We start from the raw sequence: 13,716 nt of genomic DNA on the forward strand, positions 1-13,716 counted from the left end.
GGGGAGAATTCATAGAATAACCAAAATCTAGTAGACCAAGATTTTGATTATTCATTTTTTTGCATTTTGGGACCAATAAACCTAGGCATAGAAATATGATTACTTCTATTTATCAGAGTAATTTTATTAGTATGGATGGGGTAGACTTAGCATTTTTTTTAAAAAAACCTTAAAAAAAAATCCTCATCAGTGGATGTTTGCAGGGACTTTACTCACATAATTAGGATATATATACTACACTATATATGTATAGTATATATACTACATTATATATATACTAGAGGCCCAGTGCACAAAAATTTGTGCAAACGGGGCGGGGGTGGTGGTCCCTCAGCCCGGCCTGTGCCTTCTCGCAGTCTGGGACCCCTCGGGGGATGTCCACTTGCTGGCTTAGGCCCACTCCCCAGGGGATTGGGCCTAAGCTGGCAGTCAGACATCCCTCTGGCATCCCTTGGGGGATGTCCACTTGCCAGCGGGTAGCAGGCCTAAGCTGCAGTCAGACATCCTTAGTGCTGCTGAGGAGGCGGGAGAGGCTCCTGCCACCACTGCTGTGCTGGCAGCCATCAGCCTGGCTTGTGGCTGAACAGAGCTCCCCCTGTGGGAGTCCACCAAGGGGCATCTCCTGCATTGAGCGTCTGCCCCCGGTGGTCAGTGTGTGTCATAGTGACCAGTCATTCCCAGTCGTTCTGCTATCAGGGTCAATTTGCATATTACCCTTTTATTATATAGGATAGAGGCCTGGTGCATGGGTGGGGGCCGGCTGGTTTGCCCTGAAGGGTGTCCCGGATCAGGGTGGGGGTCCCACTGGGGTGCCTGGCCAGCCTCGGTGAGGGGCTGATGGCTGTTTGCAGGCTGGTCAAGCCCCCCAGTGAGGACCCTCACTCCATAGGGGTGTGGCCAGCCTGGGTGAGGGGCTGAGGGCCATTTTCAGGCTGGTCACACCCGCAGGCTAGAAGCAGGTATCTGGGATTTATTTAACTTCTATAATTGAAACTTTGTTGTCTTGGTCTTGCTCGAAGCCTGGGGTGCCCCTGGCAACCCATGTACCCACGCCAGCTGGAAGCAGGTATCTGGGATTTATTTATCTTCTATGATTGAAACTTTGTAGCCTTGAGTGGAGCTCAGGGCCGGCAGGGCAGGTGGGAAGCTTGGCTTCCTCCATCACCGGGGGCAATGCAAGCCTCCTGCTCGCTCCAGTTCCGTGGCTGCTGCCATCTTTGTGATGGAGTGACGGTTAATTTGCATATTATTCCTTTATTAGATAAGATTCTTTAGAAGTTTTATGCATATATGGAAGAAATAGAGGGGGAAAGCTGAGGATTTCCCCTGAATGTGAGTTGTATGCTAAAAAATCTGGTCACTGTCTTCTTTGCCGCTCAGTTTATTTAATGGCTAAGAAACCAGTTTTGCATTTGATCTGATAGGAGACAGAGATAAAAATGGTGGGCTGCCCTACTTTGAAATAGCAAATGATAACCGATGATTAGAACACTCTTGGTGAATTTTCAATAAAGGATAATGGAATACAACTGTAGCAGTTTTGTGAAAGGCCAATCTTTGTTCCTCCTTTTAGGGAATAAATTATGCATCACTAAGATTTCAGCTCTGAAACAGGAAGCAGAGGGCAAGGGAGGCACCAATAAAAAGACGACTGTGTGAAAGCTCCTCAGATTGAAGTTGGCAAGAAGGAGTGCTGGGTCAGTCTCTCCCTCCTGACCTGCAGCAGCCTTTGAGAAGAAATGTGCAAGGATGCATCCAAGAGAAAAGAGGGGCTTCCATGTCAACAGCCCAGCTGGGGTAAAGGCAGGGAAGGTAATGATTCATATCACAATATTAGGAAAAGCACTAAGGCTTGCTATTTAAAATGTCGGCATAAAGGTAAAGGTGGCCTTTTTGCTTTCTGATACATACTCTTTGAAGGTATAAATGAATACACTAGCAACTCTGATTGTGACCACCAGAGTAAGGCAATCACACTTTAACATTTCCACTGTCATAATGCACCCCAGATTTATAAGACAAGTTGTCTTAATTGGGGTGGGGGAGAGAGGAGGGAGGGGATGTCAGTTTCATTACCCTGGTTCTCAGAGGAGGTAAGTAACAGTTTCAGGAGCTCAAAGCTCACTAATATTGAAAGCTAACGTGGCTTTACAGAAATAAAATGCTAAAGTGATCTCCCTATTAAGTTAAAAAAATAAAATATAGTGTTAATATTTTTAGTCACAGATTTTCCCTAAGAGTAATAGAACAACCTTTTAAACAAATTATTTTCAGTAGATGCTAAAAAGGCATTTTATTCTTTTGAAATGACTGCTTTAATTTTAACCAGCTGGAAAATAGGCTTTGTTGCCATTTCATCATCATGCTCAATACTCTAATGGTAGAGGATTCCCCAAGAAAACCATGACTTGAAAAGAAGAAAAGGGAAGGATGTCCCAATCTAGTAGTCTGGCCATGGAATCACATCTCAACAGTTTAAGAATAGCCCTGGCTGGGTAGCTCAGTTAGTTAGAGCCTCTGTCTCAACATACCAAGGTTGTGGTTTTGGTCCTTGGTCAGGACACATATAAGAAGAAATGGATGTGTTAATAAGTGGAACAACAAATTGATGTTTCTCTCTGTCTCTCTCTGTTTGTCTCTCTCCCCCCGCCTCTTCTCTTTCTCTAAAAAATAAATAAATAAAAAAGTTATTCAAGATTTATGTACACTGATATAAATATGAATTTTTCTTCACAGTTATTACATTTTTAAGGCTAGATAAAAGGCCTTTTTCCACTTCAAAAGAGACATAGAGTTATTATATATAACCTCATTCATCCTCAGAACAGGCCTGTGAGGTAAGTTTTCTTATGTTCTCAAGAAAGCATTGAGAGGTTAAGTAACCAGTTAAGGGTCACACAGCAAGTAGATGGTTCAGCAGGTCTCAGACCTGCCAAGTCTGATTTCAGAACTGGTGCTGACACCACTATACTATATTAGCAGATGGATATGTAATATATTCTAATATATATTACATATATAAGAATTCATGTATGTATATAATTGGCATTTTATCTGTATAAATAACTTTACCAAATAACTAGATAATGAAAGAATTTTAAATATATATTATAGAATATTCATAAATTGTGAAATAAACACTCACTTAAAAAACATATCATGGTCTGGTCAAGATGGTGATGTAGGTAAATGAGGAACTTACATCTCCCCACAACCATATCAAAATTACAACTAAACAATAAAACAAGCATCATTCAGCACTACATGAAATTTACCTGAATGCAAGTCCTACAACTAGGAATTTAAAGAAGAAGCCACATCAAGACTGATAGGAGGGGCAGAGACGTAGAACAGGCTGGTCCGACACTCACATGTGGTGGATAAAAATTGGGAAGGATATCTTGGCTGTGATGGTCCCCCCTCACCAAGGAGTGAGGGGGTCCCAGCCCTGCAACAGGCCCCCAAGCCCAGGGTTCTAGTGCTAGGAAGAGAAGTTCTCGTAACTTCTGGCTGTAAAAACCACTGGGGATGTGGCTAAAACGGGAGGACTGCGGAGTCCCAGACAGTTCCTCTTGAGAGCCTGCACATGGACTTACTCTGACTCACTCTTTATGAGCTCCAGCATTGGGGCAGCAGTTCAAAAGGCACCAGGGACATACAGGGAGGAACAATAGTTTCTGGCATCAGGGTGAGAACTGGGGGTGGGCAGCTTTCTCCCAGACAGAAGTGCTGGCAGAGGCTATTGTTCCTTTGATGAGCTCTCTCCACACAGCGCCGACAAGGGGGCACCATATCTGAGTCTCCATCAACCTGGCTATCACTGTTTGCTCCAACCCGGTAATTCTCTGAGACCCTCCCCCACCCAACCTGTGGGTCCACCCAAGCTGTTTACAGTGCCTTTTCCATATGAATGGCCTGTCTTGGCTCATACTCAGCCTTTCCTAAAATCTCTCAAACAAGCAGCATTTGGCCTCAGCATACCCCATACCTCTCACTAAGTGTCTCCAGGCCTGGCACTAGCAGCAGCTGGCTGTGGTTTGCACTTGGCCTCTCCTGGGTACCTCCAAGCCCAGCACAAGTAACAGCCAGCTGCAAATTGCCTGGTAGCTCATGCCAACTGGCCCCAGGCAAAAGATAGGCAGTGGCTGATCTTGGTCTGCACCTCCAGGAAGGCCCAGATGGTCAACTTCAGACCATGTCAAAGCAGCACCCAACCATCTCCACAAGCAACACACTGAAGGGGTTAACTCAATGGGCACCAGAGCACTGCTGAAGTTATTCCTGCTCTGTGTAGAGGGCTGATCCTCCACAGTGGCTCAGGTGAATAGGGAGGCTGTGCCACTGGACCCTATAAGACACCTATTACATTAGGCTACTCTACCAAGCCCAGAAGATGTAGCACCTCTACCTAATACATAGAAACAAACACAGGCTGCCAAAATGATGAGACACAGAAACACGTCCCAAATAAAAGAAGAGAACTCCAGAAAAAGAACTAAACAATACAGAGACAAGCAATCTGTAAGATGCAGGTTTAAAAACACTGGTTATAAGACTGCTCAATGAACTTAATGAGAACTTCAACAACATTGAAAAAGGACACAGAAACCTCAAAAGGAACCATTCAGAAATGAAGGATACACTAACTGAAATATAGAATAATTTACAGGGAATAAACAGTACAGTAGATGAAGCCAAGAATCAAGTCAGTGATTTGAAATATAAGGAAGCAAAAAAAATACAATCAGAACAGCAAAAAAATAAAAAGAATTTTTTTAAAAAATGAAGATGGTTAAGGAGCCTCTGGGACAACTCTAAGTGTACCAACATTCATGCAAATGGGGGTGCTGTAAGAAGGGAGAGAGCAAGAAATTGAAAACCTATTTGAAAATATAATGACAGAAAACTTCCCTAACTTAGTAAAGGAAACAGACATACAAGTCCAGGAAGCACAGCGTTCCAAACAAGATGAACCCAAAGAGGCCCACACTAAGCCACATTATAATTAAAATGCAAAGAGTTAAAGACAAAGAGAGAATCTTAAAAACAGCAAGAAAAAAGTAATTAGTTATCTACAAGGGAGCACCTATATGACTGCCAGATGATTTCTCAACAGAAACTTTACTGGCTAGAAGGGATTGGCAGGAAATATTCAAAATGATAGAAAGCAAGGACCTACAACCAAGATTACTCTACCCAGCAAAGCTATCATTTATAATCAAAGGGCATATAAAGAGCTTCCTAGACAAGAAAAAGCTTAGGGAATTCATCACTATCAAAACAGTATCACATGAAATGTTAAAGGGTCTTCTTTAAAAAAGATTTTTAAAAAGATAAAAAATATGAACATTAAAATGGCAGTACATATCTATCAACAATTGAATCTAAAAAAATCAATTAAGAAGCAGAAAAGAAACAGACTCATAGATACAGGGCATGTTTTGATGGTTGCCAGATGGAAAGGGGATGCAGGGAATGGGTGAAAAAGGTGAAGGGATTAAGAAGTACAAATTGGTTGTTACAGAATAGTCATGGGGGTGTAAAGTACAGGAAATAAAGTCAATAATATTTTAATAACTATGTATGGTGTCAGATGGGTATTAGATTTATCAGGATGATTACTTGGTAAGTTTTAGAAATGTCTAATCACTGGGTGTACATCTGAAACGAATATAATATTGTATGTCAACTATAATTAAAAAATTTAAAAAATGATTTAAATAAAAACAAACATATTATGTCCAGGAATAGACCAGAGAATGCTTTTTTTATTTTTTTATAAGTGAAAGCATAAGATTTCTATAACCCGAACCTGACCTGTCCCATTTTGCTCTGCCAAATAAAAAGGGAAGACTATATTAGATATAACATTAAAAGGGCTTTGTTCAGTGATTCATGCACTGGAATTTTAATGTTATACTTTTCCTACAAACATGTTTTTAATAAGGCAGTAAACTGTACTGAGCTAAAGATGAAAATAATTGATCCATTTTGTGCCATTAAGGCAATTATTTTTAACTTTTATTCTACTTTTCATTTTCATGGAAAGTACAGAGGTAATAACAGATAAATTTCAATTAGTTCCAATTAATGTGGTAACTGTTATAATGTATTAGGTTGCTGGGTTCTATCTGAACACCCCCCACATCCCTCACTCTCCATGGCTGAGCCCTCCAGGTTTGGTTTGGTTTGGAGTTGAAAGCAGCACTTGAGCCCATGACATCAGCTATTCTCCGGATGCTGGAGCAGTTCTATAGGTTAGAATACTTTACATCTGTACACCCATCCAACTATAGAGCCCGGAAATCCATTTCCTTCACACTGGACTAACTCCATCACAGAACCACGGTTTCTCCCCTGGAAGCAGAGGAAGGAGTGATAAAACAGCTCCTGGGAGGAGAGTGGTGTTTGGGGGTAGTATCTGTGTAGTTTCAATGAACAGAAGTTCAGAGGAGAGCCAGCCTCCTCCTAGTGACTGACCCTCCATTGTTTCTGCTCCCCAGCATCCACCTCTCCTCCTAGAACAGCGGTTCTCAACCTGTGAGTCGCGACCCTTTTGGGGGTCGAACCACCCTTTCACAGGGGTCACCTAAGACCATCGGAAAACACATATATAATTACATAATGTTTTTGTGATTAATCACTATGCTTTAATTATGTTCAATTTGTAACAATGAAATTGGGGGTCATCACAACATGAGGAACTGTATTAAAGGGTCGCGGCATTAGGAAGGTTGAGAACCACTGTCCTAGAACAACCCCTCCACTGACCTCAGCAAACAAGTCCCTGTGCTTCAGCAAAATGAAGCCTGGCATGTTCCAGGTTTCTGGGTGTGATTCTTGGATGGATAGCTCATTACAGCCAGTGAGACACACGAGATATTTTCCCTCAGACTCTTACGGGAAGAGCCCTATCCTCAGCAACTTCCCATCAACCCCACCGTGAACAAGTGAGAAGGGAAAATTGGCCCTGAAGGAGAAGAAGCTAACTCTCATGATAAATGTCCTTATTCTCCCTGGTTTTATTAAGGTGACATGAAAAGGAAGCAAGAACTGACAGGTGGAGGGATGGTAATGAATACAGAACACAGACCTGCTCTTATTTGTCATGATGTGCTGGACTTCCAGTTTCTAGTTTCAAATACCATCAGTCCATGAGTGACTTGGAATGCACAGCCACCCCATTTCCAACTCACTATTGTGGTCTTTCGTTCATTTTTGTTAGATCACTCTTTCTCTCTCTTTCTCTCTGCTGGATGGATGCGACAAACAGAAGGTGCATCTTCCAAAGTTGCTGTTTTGTGCACTGCCCCCCTTCACTAGTTCCCCAACCCCTAAAAGCAGCCAGTTAAACCTGCACTTGGCTGGACCCTGCGACCCTCCACCTTCATCTCCCTCTGTTGCCCTTCAAGGGTCTGCCCAGTCCAAGTTGTTGGGCCATTGTCTATTGTACACAAATAAAACTCCCCCACTTTTCTCTATTTGCTTATCCTGCCCTTCTTTATGGCTGAGATCAAAACCTCTTTTCTCAGGAATCCTTGTCCAAACTTCACAGTCTCCAGGGCTATCACCAAGGCCAGGTACCTCTCCACAACCAGACTGGCACCTGGTGTGCACAGACCCCCGTGTTTTGTGCAGAGACTGTGTCCCGGGCTGTGCTGTCACCAGGACAGCAGGAGCTGAGACTTTTATTCTGGGGAAACTTTGGTGTAGCCATAACTACATCACATGCAGTAGTAGTAACAGTAATGCTAATAACAGCCTATGTTATTGAACTCTCACTGTGTTTGAAACACTGTTCTGAGTTGGACGTGTTATGTCTTATTTATCTCATTTATCTCACAATAACCCATATGAGGAAAATATTACCCAGAATGGGACTAATTAAATTCAAGTCTGAATATGCCTCTAATTATGGAAAAGCTACACAGAGAAAGAGCTCCCTTAAGTCAGGAGGTTAACAGTTTCCTTTCTAACTTTTCTTACATGGGAAGTGATTTGAAAAGGGCCACTGCACAGAGTTGAGTTAACTTGGTCAGGCCAGGTATCTCAGATGCCTCCCCGATCTTGGGGCCGGTATCTAAGCATTAAGAGCACCTACCTGGGAGGTGCTTTGGGGATGTCATAAAACATTAGACCTGGGAAAAGAGCCTACATTTAAGACACACACACACACACACACACACACTAATGTTTACATCCTTCATATTTAGGCTGTTTGGTGGACAAAAGCAGGCACTCAGAGGGGTTTTATGCAGTGGTTGATTGGAGACATACTTAAATCTTACAAAAGCATTTCTCTTAGGTGGCATCAGAGTTCACCATTTGCGACAATTAGTCAACAGAAAAGCACTGATGCTCTGCCCGTCTGAGAACCAAGAGTACAAAAAAGAAGGCATCCGAAGGAGAGCACAGTGACTTGGGATTTCAAAAGTCTCTGCCATATACAATCAACCTTAAAAACTCGCATTGCCAGTTTCAAAGCCCTCTTTCTTGTTAAAATATTCCTGAGTCCTAATATGTCTAACAGCCAACAGTTTGAAGTTAAAACCCTGCGTGATAATAGGATTAGGCACGATCCCAAGACATGGTTTTGTGTTTTCCGGGAGTTTAAGGTGCGTTTTGACATCTGGACTTGATGAAATGGTAATGCTTTGTCACAAATTGTATGGATAAAAGCAGATGTCTGCAAACTATGTCTTATTACCTATTTTTGTAAATAAAGTTTTATTGGAACATAGCCATGCCCATTCATTGACATATTGGTTATGCTGCTTTCTTGCTACAATGGCAGAGTTGAGTCATTGGGACAGAGTCCATATGGCCTGCATAGTCCAAAATATTTACAATCTGGCCCTTATAATAAAAGTCAGCTGACCCCCAGATTAGAGAATTTCCTAGGTCTAAGTAGGTCATAGGGCAGTGATTAAAGAATGACTAAAATGTTGAAACAGGTTTAAACACATACAGATGCAAAACTGTAAATAATACAAAATATGAAAATACATTTACAAGTTTTAAGCCTGGTCCCCAGTATATATCTATATATTCTAACTCTTCCCAAAGGTTCCAGACCCAGTTGGTTTTACGGGTGATTTCTGTTCAACTTTTAGGTTATGAGAAATATGTCAGACCCCAGGAAAATATGAAAAACTTCCCAAAAAACATTTTGTGGGACTCGTATACACTTGATTCCAAAAACTTGGCAAGTAAAGCATATAAGAGAAAACTACAGGCCAATCTCACTTATGAATTTAGATGCAAATAGCCTATAAAGTATTCGCACATTGAGTCCAGCAATGTACTGATCTCATCTGATACTTATTTTTTATTTTAATGTAAAAAACTAATAAAATTTTAATGTAGTAAATGCATTAACCTGACAAAAATTCAACAAATACCTAAATCTCCCACCAAAAATCAGAGGAAACTATATTTAATTTTAATATAGCGATTATATTAACTTATATATTATATATTATTTTAAAATACATATTAAATACATTCATATGTTAAATTTTACATATTGATCCCCACATTCTGGGCATTCAGTGAATTTTACATCCCTGAACTGAATCCAAGGTCTGGGTTAGAATCTCAACTCTCCTTGGGTGGTTTTATAACCCAACCGAAGCAATGGCCCTCCCGGCGCTTTTGGTAAAATAAAGGGGCTGCACTGTGTTATTCAGAGCTCTATTGCCAGGCTTCAATAAAGGACAAAGAGGTAACCAGCCCTGTTCTAGTTGTTTTATCAGTCAAACAATTTTAATTTAATCCAAGCAATAGAGAGGATGAAGTTTGAATAGACACTTTTGAGTGGCAGAGGCATTTGTACAAATGCTTCGTGCTCTCATTTTGATTCAAAAAGTGGCATGCAGCTCGAGGTTGTGTGTTTGTGGGAAGGACTGTGCAGCCACGCCAGGCAAGAGAACAATGGATGGTGAAAAGAAGAAAGAGCCCTTCCGACACAGACCCTCCTTTTTCTTCCCAGATCTTTTCAGCTTCACAAAAGGAGACATATTTTCCATATAATTGCTAAACATGTTTGCTTATTAAATTATTCTTTAATTAGTTAATGATTTTAGCCATACTTTGCTCTTTGGATATTCATTTTGTATAATAAAATAATTATAGATAATTAAACTATCTCAAGCCTCTTTCTTTCCCCCAGCAAACATGCTGGGGATCCAAAAATGACAACAAGTTGTAAATTAATCTGGAAAACAAAGCCTGACAGATGAATGATTTGGTTGGAATTAATTAGGCATTAATTAAATACTGGAACTAGATGAAGAATTAGATTCATTATTAAAGAAACAACACTGTTTTGAAAAGATGTGCAGTTACCCACATCCTTACCTTCTGTGGTGATGGCGTTGTTTCTTATCCAAATCTGGGCCTTCAAGCAGTCCTCTTCATCATTGAGAGTGAAATGATTACGAGGAACTTGATCGGTGTATCGCTGCTTTCTATAACCTTCTTCAACATCTCTGTTTGTCAGGTGTTGACCAATATCAGCCCCTGAAGGGCATGGAACCTGAGGTATGTTACAGAGAAATGCTTATTTCAGTGGTAACAGATGAAGCACTGATATAGCACTAAACAAACAAACAAACAAATAAATCATAGCAATGTCTGGTATAGCAAGGCCTTTTTCTGTCCCCAGATACAATTCTTTTCATTGAAGCAGCTAATTCTCAGAAGGAGTTGCTCTGATTATATGATGCTGTGTAACAAATTATTCCAAAAGTCAATGGTGTGAAAAGGCTTACAGATTCTGAAAGTCAGTAATTCAGACAGGGCAGGGGTGGGGTCGGGGGGGAGGGGGGGAAATGGACAGTTTTCTATGTGAACAATGTCAGAGGCCTGAGTGGGAAGACTTGAAGGTTGGGGGTGACTTGAAGGCTGGGCGCTGAAATCATTTGGAGAGAAGCTCTCTCAATCCTTTTTCTTCTTCCAGAAAACTTGCTGGGTATCCAAAAATGACAAAAACGTCTCGCAGTTGATATTGGCTGCGGGCTGGGATCTTAGCTGGGGTTGTTGGCTGGAACAGCCACATGTGGCCTCTCCATGTGGTCTGGCCTCCCTTACAACATGGTGGCTGGGTTACCAGGGCAAGTGCCCTGAGAGAAAAAACCAGTCCAGAGAGCTCTGTGTTCTTTTCTAATCTCATCTTGGAATTCTAGTGGCGCCCCTTCCACCATGTTATAGTCATGGAGGTCCTTATATTCTAGACGCCTGCCCAGGGTCAAGAGGAGGAAGCCTAAAATCCACCTCTTCCTGCAGGGGCAGTGAAGCGATGGGAAAACACGTGGAACTGGATTGGTGTGGCCAGTTTTGGTGAGAACAATCTACACAGAAGCAATTATATCAGGGGTTGAAATCCAAGTACTTATGGGCTCCAGGCAGAAAAGAAAATGAGGAAAGTGGACTACTGTTTACTTATGAAAAATGTAGGATCATTCTTCACTTTGTTAGAGAGATAGTCTCTCTCTCTCTCTCATCTCCATCTCTATCTCTTTCAACACAGAGCCCTCTCAGTATAACTTCTATTCTCATTTTTGACACAGAGTGAAAACAGACACTGTAAGGAAAGCGAAAGTAAAAACACAGTAAAAGATGATGCTGACACTTGTCCTCAGTGTCAAGGACTCTGTGGCAAACTGAAGGGCTCTGGTCAGAGTTTGGCCACAACTCAACTCCATCCAGTTGTTGCCAAAATAGAGTGTGGATTCAGTATGGCCAGATGTGATTTCTCAAGAAATGCTAGGTACTTTTATTTTCCTGAGGACTCTTGGTTTTTTTAAATTATTATTTCAGTTCAAATTAAAATCAAACAAACACCACTGTGAAGGCCAAGTAAAATAGCAGTGGAGTGAGTTTGCCCAGTGGGCCAAACTTTTACCTCTCCAATTTTCATTTGGCAGCCAGGTGACTATGTGGACGATAACGAGGCCAACACTGGGAGCAAGATCTAAAGGTAACTTGATGTCTCCACTAGCAGACCTGCATGAGCTGCCTGATATTTTCGTGGTACAAGGCCTCAGGATGGTGGGGCAGGGGTGGCACTCAGCCACGATGGGCAAAATGTTCACTTGTAGTAGAGTTGAATATGGGTGCAGAGGAAGGGCTTGTCTCTTGAAAGATGCCTTGTTGTACTGGGTAGATGTGAATGTTGGCTGGCGCGTGAACAAATGGGGCAGCACTAAACCCCAGATGACCTTTAGGGAAGTTTTTGGCTATATTTTTCCTCAACAGAAATGGTAAAGCCACGGTACATTACTGTGATGTATTTAATTCCATTGCAAACTGGGTTAGCTAATTTTTTTTAAAAAATCAAATTTTTAAAGCTGGATGTCCTCTCTCCATGAAGAAGTTGCAGTAGCATTTTATTTAGTAAAAAGAAAACCCAACTGAAATTGTGGAGATAAAATTATCTTATTAGCAATATAATTTGTTTAGCCATATCACACTAGAATTTTGCTATTACTGTATTCATAGTTACTATAAAAACAGTCCACTGAGGGCTTCAGTGGATGGTTCAAAGTGCAAGTATTGACTACTGTGCTTTGGAGGTTTGAAATCTCACCATAATTACAATAAATATTGTAGTATAAAAGAAAAGAAAATTTGGGTAACATGATGCCAGTTTAGTAAGCCATGCTTTAACAAATCAGGAAAAGTCCTTGGCAGAAAATGGCAGGGCTAAAGAACAAATTGAGAGCTAGTCAAGTTATAAAACTATCAATGCTTATTGTTTCAAATAGTGGGTGTATGGTTTAAGAAACAATGAGGAGAAGGGAAAAGAAGAAGAAGGTCCAAAATGAAAATTGGCTTACTACAATCCTGAAACAGAATTGTATTTTTATAACCCATATCATCCTTGTGTACACTCAAATATGTGGCATTTTTGCACATTTCTAAACTATAAAGAATTAGAAAAATTAAATAAAAAATAATGGGATTATATATATACCGGTATATATATTTTTCATATTCACATAATGGCATTTTCACAGAATAGGCAAAACCGAAATTAGGATTTTAAATGCCAAGGCCCATTAATCCATCTACACAGAGTTTAGCAGAACTCAATACATAAAAAAGGATCTATGGGGAAATTTATATTATGTCATCAAAGTAAGGGAGAGAATTAAGATGGAAAGGAAGAAGTATCATCAATGTTGGCTACCAAAATGAGAGTGTTTTCTGCCACTAAACTGCCACTAACATGTGATTGGAGAATAGCAGACAACTTTTCAACCATTCATTCCATCAGATAATTCTGGATTGAGCACTGCCAGCATCAGTGGCTGCTGGGAGCCTGTTGGCCATCCCAGATGCCTCAGCAAGTTAGTAACTGAGCAGTGGCGGGGGCTGCTGGTGGCAAACTTAATATCCTGTCTCCCTTTCTTAGTAACAGACTTCTGGGAAATAGGCCTGGCTGAGAAATTACATTTTCATGTTGGAAAGGAGTCCTCGGGTGGGGCAACATAAAATGTCATTTTGCTCTAGTCCCTTCTCCTTCCTGTTTCTTGCAAATGGCATGGCTGGCGCCACAGCAGCCACTTCAAGATGTTGAGATGGAAACCACATATTAAAGATGGAAGAACAAAATTTAGAAGGGCCTGGATTCCTGATGACACCAGGCAGCTACCTTACCAGGCTGAGGTGCTTTTCTCCAGATATTTTTAATGAGAGAAAGAAACAAACTTC

General features: G+C 41.1%; 1 protein-coding gene across 4 annotated transcripts in view; it reads right to left on the reverse strand.

Annotated features, from left to right (window-relative positions):
• CFAP61 (cilia and flagella associated protein 61) overlaps window positions 1-13,716 on the reverse strand; it is a 244,904-nt gene that overhangs the window by 73,406 nt on the left and 157,782 nt on the right. For all 4 annotated transcript variants that reach the window (XM_070419827.1, XM_070419826.1, XM_070419830.1 and 1 more), the window contains one exon: window positions 10,360-10,537. In XM_070419827.1, coding sequence (XP_070275928.1) covers window positions 10,360-10,537 — 178 coding nt within the window. The remainder of the gene's footprint in view (window positions 1-10,359; window positions 10,538-13,716) is intronic.

This window comes from Myotis yumanensis, unplaced genomic scaffold (genome assembly GCF_028538775.1).
Source record: "Myotis yumanensis isolate MYYU_CA2020_CCGP unplaced genomic scaffold, mMyoYum1.0.hap1 SCAF_7, whole genome shotgun sequence".
Lineage (NCBI taxonomy): Eukaryota > Metazoa > Chordata > Mammalia > Chiroptera > Vespertilionidae > Myotis > Myotis yumanensis.